General features: G+C 48.3%; 2 protein-coding genes across 4 annotated transcripts in view; both read right to left on the bottom strand.

The window, feature by feature from the left end:
* Positions 1–1434, bottom strand: part of SEC13 (SEC13 homolog (S. cerevisiae)) — a 44035-nt gene extending 42601 nt beyond the window's left edge. The window contains exon 1 of the mRNA XM_006872204.1: positions 1394–1434. Coding sequence (XP_006872266.1) covers positions 1394–1396 — 3 coding nt within the window. The 5' untranslated portion in view covers positions 1397–1434. The remainder of the gene's footprint in view (positions 1–1393) is intronic.
* A 7468-nt stretch (positions 1435–8902) lies between these two features.
* Positions 8903–27407, bottom strand: part of ATP2B2 (ATPase, Ca++ transporting, plasma membrane 2) — a 211881-nt gene continuing 193376 nt past the window's right edge. For 2 of the 3 annotated variants that reach the window (XM_006872184.1, XM_006872185.1), the window contains 5 exons: positions 22133–22346; positions 20482–20693; positions 20273–20380; positions 18042–18224; positions 8913–9224 (listed from right to left, as the gene is read on the bottom strand). In XM_006872184.1, the coding sequence (XP_006872246.1) occupies positions 8913–9224; positions 18042–18224; positions 20273–20380; positions 20482–20693; positions 22133–22346 (1029 nt within the window). Of the gene's footprint in view, positions 9225–18041; positions 18225–20272; positions 20381–20481; positions 20694–22132; positions 22347–27407 lie in introns of all 3 variants that reach the window. The other variant, XM_006872186.1, reaches the window with a different exon arrangement.

The raw sequence follows: 27407 nt of genomic DNA, 5'->3' as shown, positions 1-27407 counted from the left end.
AAGGATAGTGCAGACCAAGAAATCAAGGTCTGAGAGAGGTTGATGTGTGTAGGAGAAGAGCAAGCAGTCCAGACTACCACTGAGGGGGAGAAGGGAGCTACGGCAGACTTTCCTTTGAGGATGGCAGAGTCCTGATGCTCTAGGTAGTTTCTGCATAACAGGGTTAATACCTAACTAAGTCTTGGAGACTTGATTCAAGCTCCTCTTGAGGCTACTCCCTGTACTGTCAGAGTGGAGTACAGGGTTGAGCAGTCTGTAGGGCTAGAACATGGTTGTCATAGTTTTTGCTTTCCCACCCATGTGTTGAGGTCCTGTTCAAATCACACCCCCTTCTGGACGAGTCCCGGATCCCCCCAGTTAGTTATGCTATTTTTAGTATCTTCAGCAGGGGATGTCTATGACATGCTACACGTTTCTTCTCCCCATTAGAAGGTGAGTTTCCTGGGGTCAAAGTCTGAGTTGTCTGTAGTTTTGAATCCCTTCCTATCATCCAGAACAGTGTTTGCAAACAGAAGGATCTGAGTTACTATTTATTGAATTACTAAATGAATGAAAACAGACCACTATTCTCATAAATTCTGAGGATGGAAAAGGGCACTGAAAAGGAGGTTTCAATTGGGAACTGACATGTCTATAACCTTTTCCCGTATGATCCCTGCAGGTATAAAGTTTGACTTGACTTTTCAGAAAGGTGGACCGTAGAAGAGGATGACTGCAAAGCAGCTCGAAGGGTACACATCACGTGTACACAGGTTCCTTTATCAAATGCTACACTCCCTAATGAGGATAATGCTGGTAAACCCAAGGTCAGCAAAGAGAAGGGCGAAGAGAAGAGTCTCATGTGTGTGAGGAGCAGTCCAGATTACAAAGTGCTCTTACGCTGGGAGGTACGAAGGTTAGAGTTAATCAGGGCTGACAGATTCAAAAAGAAAAGTACTTGCCACAGCCACAGATTTTGGAATGAGCCCTACTTCCTAACTCCAAGCCTCAAAGCTTGTCACTCTAAGAGCTGTCTTCTTACAACAGTCCTTAAATCCAACAGCTGAAGGCTGATATTATGAGCAATGCACGGAACTTACTAACAACTAGGGATACAGTAGTCATTACGTTGTACTGTTTTTGTTTTTTAATTGTCGAGGGAAGACAAGGACACGCGACAACGAAGCGGCATGTAGAGTTCCGGGATGTCCGCAGCCTCACGCTAGCCTCTCCCCCCGACAGGTCCAGAGGGGCGGGCCAGACCCCCCCAAACCTCGAAACAGTAGCGAAGATCTGAATAATCGCAGTGTCGAATTTGAGCCTCAGATCAGTTAAGGAACCCGTGGGGGCAGGTTCTGTTAGGACAGCGATTGTAACCCGAACCAGGCTCCGCATCCGCGGCACTGACACTCACCATGACTGCGACGGTGGCAGCTCCCGGTCTCAGACGTGGCAACTCCCAGCGGCGCCTCCAAAAGATTCACTTCCGGCGAAGTCGGCCCGTGACTCAACATCCTCCCCACGGTAACCCGCTCCGGCTTAAACAAAGGTTCCGTGACTTCCGGAGGCCCCGCCCCACCCTCCAGTTGCCCCGCCCCTTACGAAACCTCTGACAGACAGGTTGTTGTTAAGTATCGTGGAGTCGGTTCCGACTCATAACGACCCTGCAGAGGATTTCCCGAGGCTGTAAATCTTTACGGGAGCAGAACGCCTCATCTTTCTCCTGCCTAACCGCTGGTAGTTTCGAACTGCCGACCTTGAGGTTGGCAGCCCAACTCGTAACCACTAAGCTACCAGAGCTCCTTCTGACCGATGGGTGGGGCTCTGTTATTTCTGACGACCCTGACCTGTGACCTTTTGGAATCTGAACCTTTGGCTGGTGTTTCTTCCTGACCAGTCCTTCCCTTTTCTTGAGAAGTATCACTTGAAAGAAAGAAAAGATTTCGTACTACAGTTTTGCTAGCCTCCCTTGCTGTTCTGAGTACGATCGACAATATGATGACTATTGTAGATTGATTAATTTGGGGGTGGTGGTGAGTACACTGGTCCTAGTGCTTCCTAGTTAGCCCCAACTCAGGACCCAAGAGCGGGGACTGGCAGCCGAGAAAGCCCGGGAATGCCGCCTGTCAGAGGCCGAGACCTCTTGCCCCATCCTCCCTAAGCCACAGGACCAACTCCTCCAAACTGCTCCTTTCCCTCGTCTAGGTTCCTGAGAGCCTTCCTGTCGGGTAGGTCTTCCAAGTAGAAAGGGATTTCAACCGTTCTGGCAGCTAGATAACAGGACCCAATCCGCAGCCTTCCAACCTCCCTCTCCTTCCCCTCGCTGCCCAAAGAAGGGAAACTGAGGGCTTCCCACAAGCACAGTGAAAAAATGCTGTTCTTCTGGACAGAGCCTGAGGCTCCCATCAGTCACACAAGATTTAGCAGCACTGGGCCCTCTGGACCCCCTCACGGCTTTAAGGAGTCAGGGGACATAGGAGGAGCCTAGGCTCCCCTTGGGTAAGGCACAACCTTCAATTTCCTTCCTTAAAAATGAGGGTAAGTACCCTAGCTGGAGATAGTTCCCACTTGAGGGAGGATGTTAAGTGTGGTAGACCCAGACTATCAAGGAGCTGTGGAGGAGAGTGAGATGCTACAGAACTTGGTCAGACCTTCTGGTAGTAAATCACCCTTCCACCCACCCAAGAGCTGAGGACTGATCATACCCTCTGTTGTTGTTAAGTGCTGTTGAGTTGGTTCGGACTCATAGCAACCCTGTATAGGTTTTCCAAGTATAGGATTTCCATAGTATAGGATTTCCAAGGAGTGGCTGGTGGGCTTGAACTGCTAACCTTGTAGTTAGCAGTACAGTGATGATCGTACAGTGCCACACCAGGAGTCCTTATTTCCCTCTAGTGGGGAATTATTGCAGGGGTGTGTGTGTGTTCATGGTGGATCCCCAAGCAAAGTGGGTGGGTGGGGGTGGGCAGGACTATGATTGGTTCTCTTGTCTTGGGTCTATAGCTGCACCAATGAGCCTCACTTGCCTGAAGTGGGAATTGGGTATAATGGTATATACTGTTATTAAAGGAATGTCCTGGTGTAGGTACTGGCATAGAAGAGATGGGGATTTGGGACAATCAGTGGAACTGTATCTTACTCATTAAAATATTTGCTGGTAGGCCCTCAGGCATTATAATAGAGAGGTTCAGAGTCCAAGTTCTAGAATCAAGGCCGCTTAGGTATAAATACTATGTCACCTGCTAACTAGGTGGGCACATCTTTCACCTCTCTGAGCTGCTGGATCCTCCTCTGTAAAGTGGGCGTTATGCCTAGCAATGGTGATGATGGTTATGTGCCAGGATGTGCCAGGAGTCAGTTCCAACTCACCTCCTCCCATGGTTGGTGTTGGGATTTAATGGATCCTTGCATGTGAAATAGTATTTTGCCGTTGGATGGACCTAGGTTGCTTGATTTGGGGATTAGTTTTCCCCGAGAAGCTAAGATCTGAAGAGTGTGCATGTGTGTGTATGTTCACGTGTGTCTATGTGTGCACGAGCATGCATCTGAGACCCCCGCCCCACCCTTGGCCCAACATGGGTGACTGTTTTCTTAGTTTCCGCACATTCTCTTGTTCTGCTGATACTCAATGGTGGTGGTTATGTGCGATGGAGTCGCTTCTGACTCATAATGACCCTGTAGAAGATTTCTGAGGCTGTAAATCTTTACGGGAGCGAAAAGCCACATCTTTTTCCAGCAGAACTGCTGGTAGTTTCTAACTCCTGACCTTGAGATTAGCAGCCTAATTCATGACTACCACACTACCAGAGGTTTGCAAAGTATAAACTCTTGGGTGCCAGGCTCCCCTCTGCCTCCCTCCTACCCATTAGGCCATCCCACCTGCATCTCGTGTCTGTATCTCCCACCCTTTTCTCTGGCTAATCTTAGAACCCAAGTCAGGCCATTCTTAGCTCTCTCCTCACTTCCCTCAACAAGCCTGTATGCTCCCGAGTCTCCTCCACCTCTGGAAGCCCCTTTTCCCAAAATCTTGCACTCTGGGACTGTTGGCCACTCCTCATGGAGGGTTAGGGACTGAAAGTGAGCTAAACTTTTCTCCCTCAAATGAGTAAAAACACTCTCCAGGCAGGGTGATCTGGTGGGAGGAGAGAGGCCACCCACTGACACTGTGCACTTGGGCCAAGTGCCTTTCCCTCCCAGGGGTTCAATTTTCCTTTGAATTCAAATTCTGGGGGGTGGGGTCCCCGCTGTCCTGCGCAAAAAGGCCTTGTGGTCTGCACCGTGTCTGCATTTCCACGTGTGCATTTATTGTTATTGCTCAGTATAGTGTTGAAAAGGCAGACAAATCCCATGAATTACAAAGAGCATAGCCAGAGATACAGAGAAATCAAAGAGCACAATAAGAGCACAGTCACTTCCAGCCCCATTTCCCCAGAGTCCCCAAGGCTGTGGAGGTTGGAGGCGGCACCATTCTCTCCATTATAAAATATGTGCACACAGGAGTTAGCAAAGCACGGTGACCCTCAGAAGTTCCAGGTCCCAGAGAAAAAGCACCGCAGCATTACAAAACATACGTAGGGGGTTGGAAGGGTGGCCCCTCAGCTATCTTGCTTTTGGTGGAAGGGGTGATGCTTGATGCCTGGGGTCACTCTCCCACCCACCCCTGCTTGAGCGGGTAGGATTTCTACCAGAAAGTTAGGAGAGTTTGGTTTGGAATTTGGGAAAGACCTGGGAATTTCATGCTGTTGTCTGATTTAGGCCTTGGCTCTGGAAGACCCTAAAGCCTTCTAAAGGCCCATTTCCCCAACACAGGAAATTTTAGACATTTTGGTAGGAGAGAAGGTTTGGGGAAGGGGTAGGGATGGGTGCTCCTCAGCGTACACCAGGTGGCAGCCTCCTACAGGTGGAGCAAGAAGAGGAGGGATAGGGCCAGTGAGAAGGTCCGGCCAAGAACTGCTGCACCCTGAGGTACCTGCCACGTGGACTCTGAGAATCAGTTCAGGAGAGAGGGATACAAACTGGTGTTTCCCTGATGAGAATGTACAGAAACTGGTCACACATTCTACTTGGTGACTCTGGGACAGGAGCAGATGGAGGGTCCACCCCAGAACAACCAAGGTGGGTAGGGGTTCAGTAGCCTTCCTCACAACTCCTGGGTTTAAAGGACAGGTGAAATGATGGAGGGGACATTCAGCTTCCTTCAAGAGGCAGAGGATGCCTTTTTGTTTCTTCTTTAGAGGACATACTGTAGCTGGTGGTACTGGGTGGGCAGAAACTACAACGGAAGGAAGGAAGGGGTTTGTACAGAGAATGACAGGACCTAGAATTTAGGGTGGGAAGAAGATAGGGTGTGGAAGACTTGGCAAAATTTTAAAGTTTACTTGGAAGAATAGATGTCAGAGAATAACCAGAAGAGTGAAGGAGATCTGCCACACCAAATAAGAAAACATTTTAAAGTTACAATAATTAAAATCATGTGGCTTGTGCCAGATGAGAGGCCCAGAGAGGAACAGAAAAGAAATTCCAGAAATCAACCAAAGTCTATGTAAGATATCAAAATGTGGTCGAGGTGGCATTTCAAAAACAAATGGGGAAAAGTGTCCATTATTTAAGAGCTGGGATACCCAAGATCAGAGAGGTACAAAGTTGTTGCCCCAGGGCTGTCATTTAGTCTGTTCTCAGAACAGGGTGTCCCCTCTCTTAGCAGCTCTGTGTTCTGGTGGAGCAGAGGTGCCACCATGTGGGGCTGGTGAGAGCAGTCGGGGTTACTTGGTAGTGGGGGAATGCTCCGGATCAGCTGCAAGAAGGAAACTCCTTAGAGACCTCCCAGCCCGCCTTCGAAGGTGACTCCACAGCCCCAGGGACCACTGACTGAGACTGCCTGTTTTCCCCTCATGTATCCAGGGAAGCAAGCTGGTGTACAACCTTCTCCTGGGGCCCTTGTTCAGAGGACAGAAAAGAAGCTAAGTGGACAGGGTTGTCCCAAACTAGAAAAACATCAACATTACAGAGCACATACTTACTATGTTCTGTTTGATGTTGTTTTTTTGCCTTTTTTTAAAAAGAAAACCACAAACATTTCAGAACCACGCCTGCGGGAGTAAGAATAGTCAGCAATCGAAAGCGTGATCTCGCATAGTATTAAATGAACAGAGACGGTGAGTTCTTTATTTACAATTATTGTCTAGATAAAAAAATTCATAAAAACAGATGAATGGTCATAAATTATTTACCCCCTAGTGGGGTGAACTGCCAAACGTACCCCATGCTGCTAGATATAGGACGCAGAGTGCAAGCTTTATGTACTATAGTGAATTGGGACAACCCAATCGTTTCCTGTGTGTGTGGCTGTGTGTGCTCGTGTGAGAGTGAGGGTGTCTGGGGGAGAATCCGTCATTCCTGACAAGAAAAGACCAACACTGACGTCACACAGTCTCTGTAGCTTCCATTGTTCCCTATTTCCCCAAGTGAGGCGCCACTCAGAGGGCCCCCCTGGTTTCCTTGTATCTCGGTGACAGACGAACAGGGTCCACACTGTACAAATGGAACTATCCTGGTGTCACCAAATGAGGTCACCAACACATGATTAGAACAAAAAAGGGTGAGGATGGGAAACTGTGAGAAAGGAAAACTCCTTAGAAACACCATGTTCTGAGGCTGCCCCGTGCCTCACACGTTCGAGGCTTTCCTTCCTCAGAGGAGCTCAGCTGGCCGGCTCTTGGTGGAACTTGTAGGTGAATCCAATAAGCACGCCCGAGGGTGATGGCCCTCTTGGGGGTGCAGTTTCCTCTGCTGGATACATTCAGAGAGATTGTGTCGCGACATTCAGTTGATGGTCTCTCACAAAGAAGGCTCTCCCCTGTCAGGAGGGGTTAACCTTGTGGGGTTGGCTGACTTGGGACCCCAAGCCCTCAAGTTTTTCCGCAGCCATCCAGATCTAGTCCCTCCCAGCTGACTATGGCTCTTTTCCCGAGGGGAGGGAATCTCATTGTGTTTGTGGAAGAGTTCTCTGGGCCCGGAGAAAGGAAGGGGCCGGGCAGACACCGAACCACTGTGGGCAGGGTCAGCGTGAGGAATGAGTTTCACAAGCGAGGCGGAAAGTGTTTGGTTTTCCTCGAAGCATGGGACATCATCGATCATGGTATTCAAAATGTCTTTTGCACTGTACAAGTTTATGGAAAAAGATCGTATGCTGAAAAGTCTCAAAGCAAACTTTGTATTAAATACAAAAGTTCTTTTTATGAAAAAAGCTGAGACCCACAAAGTGCTTAGCAGTTAAGAGGCGGACATACAATTAAATAAGCTCTTATTAAGTGGGATTGCTAGAGCTGTTATTGTCTTGGGGGAAAAATAACCACCTTTTCTCATCTGTTGATACTTCAGGGTTTCAGAATGGCTTTCTGTCTGGGAAAGCAAGACTTGCTGTTTGTTAAAAGGCTACAGTATCTATTGTGACTACAGGAAGACAATTTGGTTTAAAAATCACACTGAATACATTTCAATATACACATCATAAAGTTCATTCGGATCTAAATAGTGCAGAGAAGAAGGCTATTTTTTCTTCAGAAATAAAAATAAAAGCAGCAAGCCATACCGATCGATCCTCATCTATATGCTGAAGCTCAGATGCTGCCATCTGTAAGGAAATAAACCTCCAAATTACTAACTTAAAAAAAAAAAAATCAACACAATAGCATTTTATAATAGCTGAACACTCCCCCCAGTCTCTGTACAGACAGCGTCAAAGGGAACCTAGTTTGGAAATGCTCTTGGTAAACTCAAGTGAGCTTCATTGAGAGAAAAGTCTTCAACCCTTTCTTCCTGGATCCTGTCATCCTTGAGTCAGGATGGCAGTTAGTGGTGTGAACTTAGGAAACCTTCTCTCCTCCTCTCCCTTTGTCTACGGAGCATGTTGTGAACAGCCCTCTGGATGGATACTCAGCAGCGTTTGGTTTCTGCCTGAGCCTCCAGCGCGAGTGTGCGCAGTAGTGACATTGTTGAACGGAAATAGCAGGCAAAAATCAGAGCATGGCTATCATAAAACATCCAAGATGCAATCCAGAAGTGTCTGTTGGGCTGAGCTGTCTGGGCAGTAGCATCTCAGACACCAGGGTTCTTAAACCGTACAAATAGCCAAAGACATTATCTACAGGTTTGTAAACAAATTACATTCTTCTTTTAGGACATAAATAAGTTAAAATAGAGCAATTTAAGCGGAAACAAGGCAACATGCCGGCAAAGAAACTATATATATATCCATGTATATATATATATACATACATACACATACATGGGTGTGTGTATATATATATACTTATATATGTATACGTATACAGTCAGTCTTGGAGACATATACGTTGATATAGATACAAAGAAATGATATAACCTTGTGAGTGTCTATGAAGTTCTTCGGTTCCATTGGTGCAAATTTACTAGGCGAGTTAAGCTCTGCAATTTCAAAAAGTTATTAAATTAATCTATACAACTGAGACCATGCTGCACAAGCATTTCAAAAACTCACAGACCAGTGGATTGGATAAATAGTCTCAGAAAAGAGTCCATTTGCAGTTCCCGCCTAAGAAAACAAACAAAAAACCCCCTCCCCGAACCCATGAAAACCAAACCAGGGGAGGACTGGAAGTGTACAGTACATTCATGCAGGGGACGTGGTGGCCGGGTGGGGGCCCGGAAGGGCCATTTTTGACAAATCACTCACTCCCAGTAAGCCCCCAGTAGAGACCCCGCCCTTTGCCTCCAGGTGAGAAAGAATTTAAACAGCATCACAGTTAGAGAAAGGATCGGTGGGGTGGACCCAAGGATTCTCTCGCCCGTGTTTGGGTTCCTGTTGTTGTTCGTTGCTGCTTGTTGTCTTGGGTGCCTGGGTGGGTGGCGGTGGGCTCTGTGAGGGTGTTCGGGTGGGCGCTGGGGGTCCTCAGCTAAAGCGACGTCTCCAGGCTGTGGATGGGGCTCCCTGGACTTGAAGAGGTAGCTGATTTGCTTGTGTCGGTTGTCAGGTTGATCCCGCTGTCGATAGCGCTGTTGTTCTTGTTGAGCGAGGAGGGTGGACTCGGGTTCTGCTTGAGGGCGGCGTCTTCTTCCAGGTCGGTGTCGTCGATGAGTGGGATGTGGGGCTGGGAATCTTCGATCCGGAATTCAGGATGAGCCATGAAATTATGGATGGAGGTTCGAGACTCAGGCTTTTCTAAACCTTCATAGAGAGAGCTACGGAACGCCTTCACGACGCGGATCTGCAAGGGAAGCGGTGGAGTCAGAAACAATGCTCTGGGAGGCTGGTGGCCGCATTTGGGGTGGGGTGAGTGGGAGAAGAGGGAGGGCAGGTGGTTGGAATCCACAGTCAGCAGGAAGGGAAAGAGGGGGAATGGAGGGGGAGTCAGGTGATGTACATTCATGAGGCAGTTGGTTTTTAAAAAATTGCTTTGGTTGTGGTCAGTACTACAGTATTAAGAGTCATCAAGCACTATCAAAGAGATGCTGGGAAACATGGTTAAAGGAAGCATGGTCCACGCCGGTGGGAACCCACACCTAGTGAGAGACTGAGCCTTGTTAATTCTAGAGCAGAGGTTCAACCATGCACAAGTGGAGGAGACGGGGGCAGGTGGGAATCAAGTAGGAAGGAGGAGAGGCTATTTAAAAAAAAAAAAAAAAAGAACTTGTAAAAAACACACATAGTTACGAAACCACACAACATGGAACAGATTGTGCGCCACACACGGAAAAGAAACAGAAAGGAGAGACAGTGGGGTGACCGGGGATGAGAGAAGACACAAGAGGGCCAAACAGAAAACATCAAACCAAAAAGCAGCAAAGCAAACTGAAGCCAACTCAGGGCTTTCTGAGGTACAGAGCAAAGGCAGCCAGAAAGCACGAGGGAGCCAGCAGACGGGGACACTCAGGGTGGGAGCATGCCATGGGTGGGGGCAGGAACCACACGACACACACAGACAGGCACACAGCTACACTTGGAAGCCTGGACAATGTGAACGGAGGTCTTTTGTACCCAGCGTTTCTTTCCTTCATGCATTGAGGAGGTAAACACTCGAGTATAGAGTCAAAGCCCTGGCCAGGCATAAGAGTTTGCCTTGGGGTCCCTTATTTCCTGGGGTATTTTGTTTACTTCCCTGTTTGTGCTTTGGAAACACAAAACAAAAAAAATGAAGCCAGAATCAAATGGGTAAACCCAACCTCAGGTGGGGCTCTTGGGGACGTGGAGCAAGTGGGTTTCAGTCATGAACCCTGCACCTAAGCCTCAGGGGATCTCTGACATGAATCCTCCGGCCAGTAGTGTCCAGACCATGGGCAGGCCACACTGCTTCACGGGGTATGGGGAGGGGTCCCAGTCATCTCAAGGGTCGATGGGGCTCTGGACAAAGCATCTCTCTCATTCTAGCCCACTCAGAACAGAGCCAGCTATGGGGAAACAAGGCGGCATCCAGACCGGGCGGAAGGAGCACCAGCCGACCCTGTGCAGAGCAGCGACCCCAACACCACAGGGGCCTGAGGGAGGCTGAGACTAATGAAACAGGTGTGAAGAGGCCCCAGGATGTATCGCTTCTCAGTTGAACCCGCTCATTGTGTGGGGTACTGGCAGGGAGAGCCCTGGTCCATGGGAATGGCTGTGGTTGATGACTTTAATCATCAGAGCTTCTCTCATGGATTCAAAGGGAATCTTTCTAAAGCCTAGGCTTGACTTTAGAGCACACAGAACTGACTTGAGCTTCAAGCTCACAACTCCTTCGTGGTCTTGAGAAAGACCCACAGTTTAGGCAGTTGTCTTAGTTTTTTGTCCTTCTCTGTCAACCATCATGTACTAGTGCTGACTTCTTGCTTCCTAAAAAAAGCAGCTCTTTCCTTTGACTTTCCTATGTACTGAACTGGAGAGGACAGGGAGTCTGTGTGGTGGACCTGTGCTTTCAGTTAATGGGTATTACACACAAGATGGCCGGCCGGCCCCGCGCTTTAGTACCCTTTTGGCTGTTCTGGTATCTCTTTTCCCCTGGCTTTCTATCTGTGGCTCTGTAGAGATGATAAATATTTTGGTCTCCTAATAAGTGGCTGGTTACACTCTTGATTAAGTGAAAAAGAAAAGGCTTGTTGCAAGCCTCAGTTTTCTTGTCTACAAAATGGGACTGAGAACAATCGTTGCATTTGTCCAGCTTACTGCTCAGACGTTTTGAGACTGAAGCTCAATGAGATAGATGCTGGAGCATCTGGCCGTGGGGCAGGGGGTCATGGCAGGACCCTGTCATGTGACTGACAATGCAAAAGGGACAACACACAATGCGATGCAGGCCCCTCCGCCCAAACCCTGGCATGGAGACAACAGAAAGAACGGACTGCTCTGGACAAGACTGTGGGGACAAGACTTTTCGGGACACCCCACCATGGCCATGTTTCCACTTCGGTTCTCTCCGCGGCTGAAATGGAAAAAAGTATAGGAAGAAAAAAAGCTCTTCCATCTCCCCTTCCTGACTACCCTATTGATGGGATTTAAGGGCAAAAGCCGCATTTGGGCAGCGGGGTGAGAGGAAAGAGGAAAGTACCACTGAGTGGGATTTTTAGACGTTTTGGTTTCATTGGCACACAGGAAGCAGCGGGACCCATGCCCATGGAGGGCTCTGAGGAAATATAGTGGCCCTGGTCTGGGATGGTTCAATATACTCGAATGTTTACCCGGCTTCAAGGAAGCCAAGAGTCTGGGATTGATTCACATTCATTTCAGGCTCAAGGTTAAAGACTCACAACCTCTTTTAATTTCACTCTCTCTTGCTGAACTCTGTGTCCAGGGTTCTCTAGCCCTCTAGGGAAACAAACACATGGAATATTCAGACAGCGGAGAATTCTAGGATCCCCAACCCCAGAAACAAGCCATTTTCTCACCAACCCAAGACTGAACTAAATCAGTTACCAAAATGCTAATGACAGGTCCAATTTCCTTTCCTTTTTTCCTTGTTCATGTCTCCCCCTCCAAGAGATGCCAATTCCTTGCCCTCACTGTGCTGAGAACCAAGTCTGAAGGGAAGTGGGTCAGGAGATGCCTCATCTAGCATCGAGAAAATTGGCCAGGTCCTGGATTAAGATGCTCTTAACTTAGATGGTTCAAAAGAGTAGGATGCTCATGGATGAACACTAGACCTGCTACAGACTTGCAGAAATACAAAGATAATTTGAGATGGGCTTGGCATTTGAGGGAATCAGAAAGCGGCTGTGTGGCATGGCCTTGGACCAAAGAGCTGAATATTAACACTGTTCTTGATCCCCAGCAGGCAAGTTTCCTGCTTCCCACTCCCTGCCAGATGGAGAGTAGCTTCCCTGACCTTCGAAATCAGGGAGAATTGGCTCGTCTCAACAGGGATGAGGCTGTGAGTGAGAAGCCAACCTCTGTAGGTACAAGGTCTGTGGGCTCGTCTATGGAGCAGTGTGGACAGTAGAAAAATGGGGGACTTAGGAGTTAGACTTCTTTCTGGTTGTCTGCTGAGTGATCTTGGCCAAGTAACTTTCTGTCTCTGAGCCTGTCTCTTCTCTGTGAGATGGATACATGGATAGAAACTGCCCTCCTCACGTTTTGGTTGTGAGACATAAACGAATGGAAAGATGTGGGGGAAATTTTAAGTAAGACTCAAGTATAAGGCATTAGGGGCATGCCATTGAGTTTCTGGGGAGTGGGAGTGGGATGAGGGTGGGGACAAACTTGTTTACAGTAAGTCTGAGGAGAAAAGCAGAAAGCAGACTAGAGTCCCCTCCTGAACACCCTGGGAGTCAGTTGGATATGAATCTTCTGGTTATGATATATGTCTGTCTGCCTAGGACCTTCTCCCTTCTCATGGTGGGGCTGAGTGGGGGCTGTATAAAGTGGCGGGGGAGTTCCTAATCCCCTAAAATGTGAGTCAACTTCGAGCACATACTGCCCTGTCTTAGGCTGTGTGGTCAGCTCTTGTTGTCCTAGTGGTTATGGAGGGGACAGTGGTTAACTTGTTCCAGGGTGGACATACCCTAGGTTGTTAAGAGTTTGGATCTGATGTGACCTCCCTTCTCTGTTGGAGAGTCCCCAGGAACGAGTTCCAGCAGCTCACCTTATCATTCTAGCCCACCTAGGGCCTCTTCTCCTACCAAGTGTCCTGCTTCCCACCTTCCCCACCTTACCAGACATGGGACCTTATCTGGTAGCTAGAGGACCCTCAGATTCCTTGGGAACTAGAGAAGGTAACCTTGCTAGAGGAACTATTCAAACAAAGGAGGAACTAGGGGATAATTATTTAGAGTTTGCACTGGGACTGAGTTGACCAAAATATGTATGTTGTAATCACAGAGTTGTGATTCCCCTGGGAACCAGTGCCTTGGGCAGGAGAATGGTCAAGCTCTCTCTGAGACCATATTCCCAGGAGGAGTCCTAGAAGTGAGCTACAAATACAGTCTGGTTTCTATAATCAAGGGGAAGAATGCAGAATTCTGGGGGGGTGTGTATCATGTTAGGAGAAAGGCAGGGTACTGGCCGGTGAGTCGTGGCTAGGGAAATGAAGGGCTGTGGGCAAGGACAATGAGGTCAGCTTCTATGAAGCCTTTGCCACGGCCTCACTTCAGAGGCTGTCCCAGCTGGAGTCACTATGGGATAAAAGGGATTCATCTGACCTGGAGGAAAGTGACTTCAAGCTAGCAAGTGAAAAACCTATCTAAAGAGGCATTTCTCCGAAAGGAGAAGCAACTGTCTCAGCACTGGCCTTATTCAATGTTTGTGTTGTTTTTTTTTTTTTAAGTAAATAGCCCCAGAGAAAAAGGTGAGAATGAAATTGCCAGGGTTCAAGATGACTGAGCTCTTCTCTCTAGACTGTAAAAGCTAAGATGGGGATGATAAACCAAGGCAAGACTTTCAAAGGCTCCAAGGCTCCCTGGGTGCTCAAGGACACTAACTGAGCTTCGTTGTGGCCAGTGTGAAGTTCCACACTTCAAAGAGGAGCTGGACTGGGCTAAGAACCGTGCCCTAACCAGCAGCCAGATTCTTTGTGGTCAGACCCAGGCAGAGGGATGCAGAACTCTTGGTCGGGGGTGGCAGGAAGCCACAGAAATGTGTTATATCCCTTGGGGGCGGGGGGGGTCTCTTGTGCAGACACTGTGGTTATCACACTTTAAGACAAGTGATGATGCTGAGCTGATGTGGGGGTCAGCTGGATGAGGGTTGCCCTCAAGGTCAAAGGCTCTCTAGTCTGAAAGGATAGCGAGCGGGGACCAAGACTCTTGTCCTGAGATGAACCACAACAGTACCTCATGGAAACATGACTTAGATGCCATCTACTCAAACATGCCTCCGTTTCTCCTTGGCTGGTCCAGCTCCCCACCCCCACTGTACCTTGGTACTGATGAGTGAACACTGTCTCTGTATCCTTCCTATCAGCTGCACACCTGGTAGAACTGCATTCACAGAAAGGACCGCAACATGACAGTATGCTACCAGTGGGTTCTTTGTGGCTCGTGCCTCTGGTTAGAGAGGTAAGAATGGAAGTGTCATCACTTGAACATGAGTGTGTCCCTGCTCAGTGGCAAGGGTTTGTGCTGTGTGTTCCGCACACTACAACATACCAAGGTACCAGACTTAGAGGCTAAATGAACAACATTGTGCAAGTCTGAAACAAGCGGAGCTAAGGGGAATCCTTTAGTAGGGCCTGTTTGGAGCTAGGGGGTCCCTAGTGGTATAAATGGTTTATGCACTCAGGTGCCAACCAAAAGCTTGGAGGTTTGAGTCCATAAAGAATCACTTGGCAATGGACTTCTAAAAAATCAGCCATCAAAAGCCCTATGGAGCATATTTCTATGCTGACACACATGGGGCTGCCTTGGAGAGGTTCAGAAAAGATCTAGACAAGGCCAGAAATGAGAGACCCAGGTCAGAAATGATGGCGTGTGGAGATGAACTCAGTAGGGGAGAGGTGAAGAGGAGGTCGGAGTGCCAGGCTCTCCTACAGATAAAGAAGGGCAGGGGGTTGAGCATGAGACCAGATCCCTCAGGGCTGCTGGTACCCAGCAAGACACGGGGCATGGCCCACACTGTCTGAGGGAGGCCCAGCTGAATGGGAGAAGAGCTGTATCCCTTCCTGGAGGAGGAGGGTCAGAGCTTTAGCATGCTCCAGCCCCTGCTGCAGAGAAGGTGTTTATAAGGCCACTGATGCTGTGGACGTGCCAGGGGAGGAATAGTGGGGAAGAGCAGAGGGTGCTGATTGGTGTGGTGGGGTCACCAGGCTGTGTAATACCCTTGGTGGTCGGACTGTGACCTCTGATACAGTACTTTGCTCAGCTGTCCCCCTTGGCCATCACCCCTATTGCTGAATGGGTGCTCCCTGGCCAGCAGGGAAACCCTGAATGACCGACCCCTCTCTACATTGGATCTCCACTGTGGAACTTTTATCCCTTGACCAACTATACCCCTGGGACTTTGACTGCAAGACTGTGATCTCTTGACCAATTCTGACCTTTGCTAGCGATTTGTTTCCTGACCAAGTATGGCCCAAGATCGACTGGGGCACTCATTTGATTATATGACCTTGGGATGATTGGGACCATTGGTCACTGCAATCTCCTTGACCAGAGATGATCCTTTTATTGACTCAGACTGGGCCAGCTGTGATCCTTCTAACTCCCTGACTCAGACCCCTGCTTTGGCCCTGGCGCCTCTGACTTGGCTACCATCTCCTGACCTATTGTGACCCCTCAGCCCCTGTGCCCCCCATGTCCTTAGGTGCCCCTGCCCCTGCCCGCCTGCCCGCCTGCCCGCCCGGGAGCTGGCGTCAGTGGCGCCGGCGGCGGGAAGGAGTCAGACTCACGCCCAGCTGCAGCAGGAGGAAGGCTGGTCGGAGAGGAAAGAGCATTGGACAACGACACGCGACTAGGGCTAGAGAGATTGGCTACGTCCTGGCTCTGGCTGGTGACGGAGGACTGTCTCCGGAGGGCCCCCTGAAAGGAGGCCCCGCTCTTGAAAGTATTGACTACTTCAATCTGCAACGGAGGAGAGAACGAGACAAGTTGCGAAAAGAACGAACACAACAGCTACACAACTGACAGGGGCAACGTCACGAGAACAGCCGCAGCCACGGTGACAACAACGTCACTTAAATTAAAACAAAAAAATACCAGACACACTCCATGACTCGGAAAAGACATCTGCTCAGCTCCGGACCCTCTGTGGGCCCTGGGATCCCAGGGGCCGGCCTCTTTTTACACGAGTGGTTGGGGACTGGTGGGCTGGCCATTGTGTCTGGAGGCCAGAGAGTAGGTGGTGTGGGCTGGGAGGGTTCTGCAGTGGACAGACCACCTACTAGATAGTTAACTGTGAGCAGGTCACCTCTGAGCTGGGGCTGTGCCACCTATGTGGCAGGGTTATCTGTAAGTGGCAAAGCATCTGGTCCACGTTGTTATTGTTGTTAAGTGGCGTTGGGTTAGTCCCAACCCATAGTGACCCTGTGTAGGGTTTCTGAGGAGCAGCTGGGTGAGCTTGAATTGCTCCACTGACTTTGTGGTTCAAACTGACTTTGCAGTCCAACATTAACCCACAGCGCCACACCAGAACTCCTGTCCCATGTTAGTGCTTGACAAAAGCCAGGCTAGATAGGAAGGTGTATAGATCTGGAGACTCCTGGTGGACATGGCTGTGGGGGTGGTGTACAAGAGCGTACTGCTCGGAGGGTGGGCTACTGGGATCTTACCAGGGAAGGGGGCAGAGCCAGCCTTGGTTAAGCATCTCTGTATCTGAAACCTGTCCCCACCGCACCCCCACCCCCAGCCCCAAGCTGTGCCAGCAGGGCAGGAAGGCTCATCTCTTCAACTCACATACCTCTAACCAAGGGGTGTCACACCTACCTCTCGGGAGGGTGGGTTGTGAAGGTAAATGAGGTGTGTGTGGGACCAGCACCCGGTAGGAAGCAGCGCAAGTGATAACCCTGTTGGTTCTGTTGGGTGGCCATGAATTGGAGTCCGAGCCTGGACATGGGCCAGGCAGGTAGAGCCCAGGTGGACTCTCTGGGCAACTTCTGTCAGAAATCAAGCAGCTAGGGCAGCCCTGTTGGGGGTCTGGGGCCTTCCTTCTGAAGGACAGACCCTGTGCAGGGTTGTGAGGAGGCCCCTGCCACTGGAAGGACCAAGAATGTGGAAGAACTGGAGCCCAGTTGGCAGGAGACACATTGCTGCTAGGCTTACTCACTGCCCCAAAGACGAGGGCCAGAGGCTCTTTCCAGGGGAGACACAGGGCCAGGCTACAGGTTTGAGCCTTCAAATAGGGGCCGGCCCTGCTGCTTTCCCTGTCTCCATTCCAGCTGATGTGGGTGCCCCAGAATGTGACTGGGGTATAGAGGTAAGTATGAAGTTCCCTGATCTGGCTCTCCCCATTCATCCCTGTGATCACAGCTGTGGAAGTTTGATAGAAACCAGAAGGAGAGCTACATAAGACAGTGTGTGCGCTTCACACTGTGTATCCTGCAAGTGTGTGTGTGTGTCCTAGAACATGCTCTGTGAGTGTGTGTCTCCCAGAGCATGTGTCCTGTGTATGAGAGTATCTCATAGCATGTGTCCTGAGAGTTCGTGTGTGTCTCAGAGTGTGTGTTATTTTTGCAAACCTGCCAATGTCTGGCCGGTCTGCCCTGGGGTTTGGGAGAAGCTGCTTTCTGGCTTCAAGCCACTTTTTACAGCCTGGTCCAGTTTTGGTCCATATCTCTGGCAGCATCCATCATGGCCCTTCCCTCAGTTCCAGAGTTCCTGCCTGCCCCTTGCCCTCTTAAAATAGTCCTCCTGCCCCACAATTATCACCAGGCTGAGGGGAACTGCTTGAGAGTATGTGAGGAATGTGAGTAAATAAAACAGTTGCCAGAGGACAAGGGACTTTGGAGCCTGGGTGGTGGCTTGTGGCAAATGCCAGAGCTCTTTGGGACCTGGTGGCTGGTGTGCTTGGAACCAGAATCCCTTAGCACCAGATGCCGACCCTGGGTGGGGGTATGGAAGCTAGAGATCATCTCCACCCCTACCTCCAGCCCCACAGGCAATGGCCTGGCCACGAGAGGCTCCCTTACCTGAGTCTGGATCCTATTCAGGCCTCGGAACCACAGGATCTGGCCTCGTCGAAGCTCCCTCTCGGCATGGTCAATTTCTTCCACATCCTCATTGAGTTCTTCCTCTGGGATCTCTTCCTTCTGCGTGAGCCTTCCTGCCTCCTTGAGGAACTTGAGCCTGCTGGTTGGGATGGTGGCGATGACCTAGAAGGGGCTCAGGGTGTCAGTGGGGGAAGGTATCCCTGCAGTACCCTTCTCCCCACACTGCAGTCTCCTTCTCCCCACACTGCAGTCTCCAGTTCATCTCCACCCCTCCCTTCCTCCCTCGCTCCTTCTCTTACCATACATCTGCCTCAACTCAATCTTTAAAACCACAAACTCTTAGTAGTTTTGTTCACAAACTCACAAATTTACTCATCCAGAACTAGAGAGACACAGTGCGAAATTTCGCACTTCCTTTTTTTTGCACATAGATGTGGCATTGAATACTCTCGATTTTACTGGTCGTGTGACCTTGGGCAAATCATCTAACCTCTGACATTTGGTTCTGCGGTGACTCGAACAGCTGTGAGGATGGGGAGAGATGGGGTATGTGAGCAGAGGACTGGCCCACAGCAGATCCTCAGGCCTCCTGGGTACATTCCTGAGCTCATTGGTCCTAGAGGCCGCTAGTTCTGTGGGACTTTAGGTTTGTGCTGGAAAACGTGCTTTTCTCCTTATTGTCCCCACAAAGGAGCATGGTCACGGAGACGAGGCCTGCAAGGCCAGTCCTATGGGAGGCTGATGTGACCTGAGGGAGGTCAGAGTTTCCTCCATCTCCTAGGGGGCAGGAAGGGGCTCCTGAACATTCCAGCTGCTGGGGTTCCACTGGCATTGCTCTTGGTCATTCATCCCCAGATCCCCAGCAGGCTGTGAGGTGTGGATTGCTGGCTCCCACTCTGGGCTCCAGTCGGGGTAAAGGTGGGCTGGCCCCAAGGGTGCCCAGAGAAGGGGTTGTATATTTGAGCTAGTTTATCAGCTCTCTAGAGATGCTCCAAAGTTTAAAATTTCTTACGTTTTTGTCACTATAGCTTGTCATTCTTGCCTGGGAACAGGCTGATGACCCCAGTGGAGTCTCAGCATGCTGGGTGCCCAGTGCCCAGCAGAAGGAGCCCTTTGGTAAAGAAAACCCTTTGGGTCAGGTTCTTGGCACTCCTTACAAGCATGGCTTTCCGGGGCAGGTGCCTGTAGCTGCCTGCTGCCAGAGGTAGGATTTGGGGTGGGGGTGGTCAGAACTTAGGCAAAAGTAGGCAAGGGACCCTGGTAGTGGATGTTTTGGGATCAAAGCTGGAACGGCCCTTAGAGAATCCCTAGACCAAACTTGGGGGTATCTTCGATGGCTCCAGTGGGTGTCAAATTGATTGTGACTTTTGGTGACCCTATGTGTAAAGTGTGTGGCGTTGTGGGTTAATGGGTCAGACTGCAAATTTATTTGAACTGCAAGGTTGGTGGTTCAAGCGCACCAGCTGCTCCTTGGAAACCCTACACAGGGTCGCTATGGGTTGGAACCGACTCAACGGCATGTCACAACAACAAATGTGTGAAAAGGAGACCTGCTCCTTTGGGGAGTAAACCATCAGACCTTTCCTCTGAACCACCTCTGGGTAGATTAAAATTGTAAACGTTAGGGTTAGTAGTTGGACATGTGACCATTTGTGGTATTCTGGGGTTTCTAGATAGTCACACTGCACTGAATTAGGCAGAGAGCCTGTCTGCATCCCCTTTGAGGCTTCTGACAGGCTGCAGATGAAAGTCTCAGCTGCTGTGAGCAGGTCCTTCACAGGACTAATCCCGAGCCAGGCAATGGCATCCTGCTAAAATTTAATAACAGTCTTTTCATTGCATTTTTTTTTTTTTCTGTTAACTTCTATTTCTAAATGATAATGATTTTCCAACCATGTTCATAATATTAAGTTGCATTTGGAAAGATATTTAAGTTAAAAAACTGAGGTGACTAAAAGATAACAATGAATCAATAGCACCATCAGTGGTACTATGTAAGGCAAAATCACAATGGTGGTGCCCAAACGGACCATTCTGGAATCTGGTCCAAACCTCACTGCTCAGATGCCCAGAGATGAAAAGGACCTTTCTTCAGGTCAGTGAGCCCACAGTAGAGCCAGGACCCATTCCTGGGGTTCTTGGATTCCTGGTCCAGAGCTCTCTCCCTTCCCCTGCTAAGATTTACCTTCTGCAACCTACTTGCAACTTACTTGGCCCCAGACGAGCTCTCCTAGCCCGATGAAGATGCACCACATCCACTGGTCCAGCTCCAGTGGTGAGCAGCTGAAGGGCTTCCCCCCAAACTGCACGATCACTATCTGGAAGTCAAAGGTGAGCAGAGAGGGACAGAGAGACAGGTGGTCAAGGGCCCGGGTAGGGGTCTGCCCACCCTGGCCCAGGTGAAGAGGATGCTGGCTACCTGGATGGCAAAGGTGCCCAGCACGATGGTACAAAAGATGGGGTTCCGGAAGATGCCATCGAAGACATTGCGCTCGCCGTGAATCTTGCGGGCGTTGATCTCATTGAAAAGCTGCATCATGACGAAGGTGTTGAAGATGATGGTGTAGTGTTCTGAGGGCGGGGAGTGTAGGGGCGCGTTCCTCCCACTGTCGATCTGGAACATTTTCTCACCTGCCAACCAGAGGGCAGGGGTTGCGCTGGGGGCGGGTTGGGAGCTCCTTGGCTGACTCACTGAGAAGCTGGGTGGGCTGTGGAGGTGAGGTGTGGGGTGTGCCTATGCTGCCGGGTAGCTGGTGAGTGTGGTGAAGGGTTTTTTGGGAGAAAGACCTTGGGGTAACTTTCTCCCACTTGTGCTGTGGAATACCAGGTGACCTTGGTTACAAACACATGGGACTGGGAGGATATGAACACATGGTGAGAAGCCTAGCTTTCAGCTCCTCTGCAAGTGCTGGCTCTTGTAATTGAGCATGTTCCTTGCTGGGGTTCTAGAAGCTTGCGAGCTGTCACAAGAGCTGTGGGCTCCTATATGGAGCTTGGGGCTGGCTCTGCCCCCTGTCCCCCCACCACAGCCTGATCCTCCACAGTTGAGCTGTCCCAGGGACAGGGGAGGTGGAGCAGAGTGGCCCCTGGACTGCAGTATGGACCTTTGCCATGGCATGTCCTGTCCCCCTTCTGCAAAGCTGATGACCAGGTCCTGGGAGGGTTTGTGAGGGTTTCTGTGTGTGAAATGTCTAACTGAATCTAAGACCACTGAGAGTAGGCTAAAGTGGGGCCCCCAGCACCTAACACAGCAGCCCACATCTACACCATAGCACATCCTAGGCTTCTTGAGAATTTATGGAAAAAGAATGGGACCCCTGCCCTGCTGCCAGCTTGGTTCTCAGGGCACGTGCTTGTGGCATTGAAAACCCAGTTCAAGGAGGTGCATGTGGAAGAAGGCTGTCCCAGAGGGAGATCCAAGAGCCAGGCTGGGGACACTGGGCTGGCCCTGACTTGCTGTGTGACTGTGGACTGGCTCCATTCCCTCTCTGGGTCTCTGTTTCCTCATCAGAGACCAGGGGAAGGCTTTGTCTGGATCATGTCTGAATGAGGCAGCACCATGGGACCAGCATCTGCACCCAGCTTCTTTTCAGGTGGACCGCGTGCCTCTCCTCATTTCTGTGTGCCTCAAACTACTAGTTGTTCCGCAGAAGAAAGATGAGGCTTTCTGCTCCCGTAAAGATTTATAGCCTCAGAAACCCTGTTGTTATGTGCCCTGACTCCACGGCACATAACAACAACAACAACACTGCCCTACCTCACAGAGTGGTTGTAAGAGTGACACAAGGTGGCTTACATGTGTGCACTGTGGAAACATACATAATACATATATAATACCTGTGGCTCACCCCAGTGAGGGGCACTCACACACCACCTTATAAACCGCATACTCAATGCACTGGCTTTGCAGTCTGCCAGGCTTGAATGGGAAGACTCTGACCCTGACTTGCTGTGCGGCCTTGAGCAAGTTACTTTACCTCTCTGGGCTTCAACTTCCATTGGAATGTATCTGTGGACCCAGAAGTCAGTGATCTCGACACCGAGGGGTATGGGCAGTGTGGGGGACTCACCCACAAAGAGCAGGGTGAAGATGAGGGTGAGCTGGTAGACAGCATGGCCCAGGATGTTCTTCATCATGGTGCGTGAGATGAGGGGTTTGTTGCGGCCGTACGGCTTCCGTAGGAGTAGAGTTTCAGTGGGTGGCTCTGTGGCCAGTGCCAGGGAGGCGAATGTGTCCATGATGAGATTCACCCAGAGCATCTGCACAGCCTTCAGAGGGGAGTCCTGGGACAGGACATAAAAGGGCTGTTACTGGGGAGCCAGCCTTCATACTTCCTACAGGGACTGGGTATGGAAGGAAGCCCTGTCCAGTGGGTTGGAGGCCCAGACCCTTGGCTGACCTGCCCCCTTGGGTTCCTGAGCAGCAGGTTCACCGAAGCCTTCTCTGGAAAACAACCCAGACCTGCCTCTCTCCCAAGGAGAAGATATAATCCTCCCGGCCAGATGATCACCAGCTCCTTGCCTTCCAGTAAATTTAGCGACAGCCTAACATCTTCTTTCTTCCTTTTCTCCAGCGTCTGTGGATGTGTCTGCCTCCAGCACAGCCTCACCCACCAGCCCCTTTTTCCTCAGCCTCCCACTGCCAGCTCTGGTGCTCATTCCTTCAGTCATCAATGGCTCAAGTCTATCTATCCTAAAACAATTGTCAGGACCTTATCTTCTTCTGACTGTCACTCAATTTCGCCTCTCCTCTTATCATCTCACCTTACCCTAAAAATATGATTGTATACACAGTAAGTCAAAAAAGTATTACTATAAGACCATAGACACCTTTATTAAACTAAAGTATAAAAAGGTGAAACTATTGCTTCTTGACATAACCTCTATCTAGGTCTACACGTAAGGAGCTCTGGTAGCGTAGTGGTTACAAATTGGCCTGCAAACCTCAGGGTCAGCAGTTGGAAACTACCAGCCGTTCCGCGGGAGAAAGATGAGGCTTTCTGCTCCCGTAAAGATTTATAGCCTCAGAAACCCTGTACATGAGTTGGAACCGACTCCATGGCACATGACAACAACAACAGGTCTATACATTTCTTTGTCTCTGTCTCCCTCTCTCTTTTCTAAACTTTTGAATGTGGATTGGGTAAAGGTTTACAGAGAAAATCTGGTTTCCATTCAACAATTCATACATACTTGTCCCCTATCACAGATTACAACCCCCACAATGTGACAGCACTCATCCTACATCCTCCGTTTGGTTCCTTCTTTCCTAACCTTTCCTGCTTTCCACATTTGATCCCTGGGAAAATGCTGCCCTTTTAATCTTGAATGGTTGTGTACACCAAAGGACTGTAAACCGCCCTAGTGTTGTTGTTGCCTGTATAGACCTGTCTGTTGTTTGGCTGAAAATTGAACCACAGGGTGAGGCTTTAGTCCCAGGTCTGAAAGGTGACTAAAGACTATTGTCTTGGGGGTTCCCCTGGTCTCTATCTGATCAATTAGCTGGTCTTTTATATGATTTTGAGTTTGTTCCACAATTTTCTCCCATTTTATCCAGAATCTTTTAACACGATCCCTTTCAGGGTGGTTGGTAGTGGTAACCAGGAGACAAGACTGGGTTTTAGGTCATGGAGGCTGATGTTTGTGTTGTCCATGAGTCCTTTGGACTAACTGTTTCCATGTGTCTTTGATTTTCTTCACTCTTCTTTGTTCCAGACAGGGAAAGACCAATAGCTGAACCTTAGATGGCCACACACAAGCTTTTAAGATCCCGGTCACTGCTCCCCAAAGTGGGATGTCTTTGCAGACTATGTCATGCCAATTGACCTTGGTATCCATGAGACTATAGTCCTGAGTCCCTAGGCCCAGAGACTCATTCCCTCCAGGTGTCTGGCTATGGGCAAGAAGTTTTCATAATGTGGCTTCCTGTATTCATGGATATATTTGAACCATATGTAGAGAAATATAATAGAGAAATACTCTTTGTCAAACATTTATAGATGTTGTTGTTGGTAAGAGCTGTTGAGTCAGTGCCAACTCACATGGGCCCTGTATAGGGTTTCCGAGGAGCAGTGGTGGGTTTAAACTGCTGACCTTGTGGTTGCAGTCCAGTGCTTAATGTGTCGGACTGCAAAGTCAGTTTGAACCACAAGGTCGGTGGTTCAAGCTCACCAGCTGCTCCTCAGAAACCCAATGGGTTGGAACCAACTTGCTGGCAGTTTTAATAACATATATATATACATACATACACACATACGTTGTTGTTGTTGTCAAGTGCCGTCGACTCATTTCTCTTGGCATTCTATAATGCAACGTAGTATTCCATGGTGTGTATGTATCAGTTTGTTTATCCACTTATCTGCTGATGGGAATTTAGCTGTTTCAATCTTTTTGCTATTGTGAAGAGTCCTACATGGTGTGTATTTGTCTGTCCATATCACAGCTCTTATTTCTCTAGAATAAAGACCTAGTGGTGGGGTGGCTGGTACTTCTAGTTTCAACTTTTTAAGGAAATGCTGTCTGCTTTCTACAGTGATGTACCATTTTACAGCCCAACCAGCAGTGTATGAAGGTTCCAGTGTCTTCACGACCTCACTGGCATTTGTTGTTTTCTGAACTGTGCTATTGATGCTGGTAGCACAATGAGTCATGCACTGGGCTGCTAAACAAAAGGTTGGTGGTTCGAAACCCAGCTGTTCTGCTAGGGAAAGATAAGGCAATCGGCTTCCGTAAAGATGTACAGCCTTGGAGGCCTGAGGCAGTAGTTCTGCAGGGTCAATATGAGTTGGAATCGACTTGATGGCAGTATTTTTTGTTTTGATTTGGTTTAATGGTTAATGATTGTAAGCATTTCTTCATGTGTTTGTCGGTGCCTGAATGTCTTCTTGGGATTAGAACTGTCTATTCATGCTTTCTGCTCACCTTTAAATTGGATGATTTGTCTTTTTGTTGTTGAGATGTTGAAGTTTTCTATAAATTTTAGAGAGTAGGTCATTGTCCAACATGTCTCTACCAAACTATACCCCCCAGTCTGTGGGTTCTTTTTGAACTCTTTTAGTGAAATCTTTTGATGTGCTTAAGTGTCTAATTTTTAGGAGGTCCCAGTCATTTAGTCTGTCTTCTGATGCTTGCATGCTTTTAGTTATGGTTGGTAGTGCATTTATGCCATGTATTAGGGCCCCTAAGTCTGTCTCTATTGTTCTTAGATGATTTTCACAGTTTTAAATTTTACATTTAGGTCTCTGATCCACCTCGAATTCATTTTTGGTGTGACATATGAGTCTGGTTTCTTTCTTTTTTTTTTACTGTGCCACTTTACTGAATCTTTCAATTAGTTCCAGTAATTTTCTTGCTGAGTCCCTGGGATTTTTTGTGTATGGGATCATATTGTCTGCAACTAGAAATGGTTTTACTTCTTTGATAATTTTACTTCTTTGATAATTTGGATGCCTTCAGTTTCCCTCCCATGTCTTATTGCTCTGGCTGGGATTTCCAGCACAATATTGTGTGGGAGTAGTGATAAACGGCATCCTGTCGCTTCCTGTTCACAAGGGGAATGTCTTCAGTCTCTCTCCATGGAGACTATTGTTACCACTGGTTTTGTATATATGCCCTTAATTATGCTGAGGGATTTCCCTTTTATTCCTATTTTGTTGAGAAATTTTATTCAGAATGGTTTTGGATTTTGTCAAATGCCTTTTCTGTATCGACTGATATGATCATGTGGTGCTTTTCCTTTGTTTTATGTGGTAGATTACATTGGTTATTTTTCTAATATTGAACCTTCCTTCCATTCTTATGTTGGATTCTGTTGGCTAGAATTTTGCTGAGAATTAAAAAATTTATTTGCTGAGAATTTTTGTGTTTATGTTCATGAAAGATGTTGGCTATAATTTTCTTTATTAGTAGTGACTTCATAAAATGAATTTGGAAATATTCTTTCCTTTTATATATTCTGGAATAGTTTTTAGTAGAATTGGTATCCACTCTCTTCTTAATGGAGTCCTGGTGTGTTGCTGTGGGTTAAGGCGCTGGACTGCAAGGTCAGTGGTTCAAACTCACCAGCCACTCCTTGTGAAACCATCTAAGCCAGGACATTTTTTTGTTGTTGGCAGCCTTTTTAATGATCTATTTTATTTCTTCTTTGGTTATGAATCTGTTCAAATTTAGTCTTTTATAGACAGCATACTGATGGGTCATGTTTTATTATCTGTTATTTATTATTCTGTTTCTTCACTGTTGTGTTATGTGCTGTTGAGTCATTTCTGACTCATAGTGACCCTGTACAGAGTTTTGGAGGAGCAGCTGGTGGATTTGAACTGCTGACCTTGAGGTTCAAACAGACCTTGTGGCCCAGTGCTTATCCTACAGCACCACACCAGGACTCTGTTTCTTGCCTATTGTATTTAATTCATTTGCATTCAGTAGCATTATCGATAGGTTCATTTGTTGCTGTCTTTTTGTTCTGTGTGTGTTTTATGTGGTACTGCTGATTTCTTTGTTCTGCAAGGTTTTCTGTTCTGAGTTCATTTTGTGTATGACTTTGCTCATCATTTCCTTCATTGCTGTTGTTTGAGTGTTTACTACATCTTCATGATTTTCCTCTTTTTAATTTTGATGTGAGGATTTATTGATTCATTGTTTTCTCTCCAAGTTTAAAAGAGTATCTTGAAATCATCTTGACTTTCTCTCCACTTGGAAGTTCTGTTTATTCCCTTTTTTGCTTTGTAGTTGTTCTTGTTTAAAAACTGAGAGCTCAGCTTCCTTATTTTCAGCCTTACGAGGTTAATTTCCCAGCTACTTCTTTATGCCTTTCTTTGAAGCTCAGAGCTCCAGAATTATCACCAGTGTCTATTTCACTTGTTTTCTTGTACCTTTGTTGAAGAGGTATGAGGAGCTTGTCTGCCTAGTCTACCTACCATCTTGCCAGAAGTCCCTAAAATCAGGTCTATATACAACATCTGAAGGTGGTGTTTCCATCTTTCTAACCCTTTCCCAAAGAATTCTGCATTCTTCGATTTATACTACGTCAAAATGGAAATTTTGGCATCCTTGAGGGACTCGAAGAATGTTTTTGTTCAGTGCTCTTTGAGTTTTGGGAACACAAAGAAGTCTGTTGGGCCAAGTTCAGGGCAGTAGGGTTAGATGGGGTAACAGGTGATTGTGGTGATAGAACAAGATTCCTCAGTGAAACTTTCCTGGCCTTTTCCTCACCAACGCAGTTTTCAATTTTCCTAAACTTCTTCGTAATGAGTCTTTTTGATCAAGACGACTCCTTTAAAATTCCCCAAACAGCCTCTGCAACCTTCTGAGCCGACCTCTCTGCCTTGACTGTAACAGGCCCAG

This window comes from Chrysochloris asiatica, unplaced genomic scaffold (genome assembly GCF_000296735.1).
Source record: "Chrysochloris asiatica unplaced genomic scaffold, ChrAsi1.0 scaffold00186, whole genome shotgun sequence".
In the NCBI taxonomy this organism is placed as follows: Eukaryota; Metazoa; Chordata; class Mammalia; order Afrosoricida; family Chrysochloridae; genus Chrysochloris; species Chrysochloris asiatica.
The sequence above is the reverse complement of the archived record's forward strand: the minus strand, read 5'-3'. Positions and strand labels throughout refer to the sequence as shown.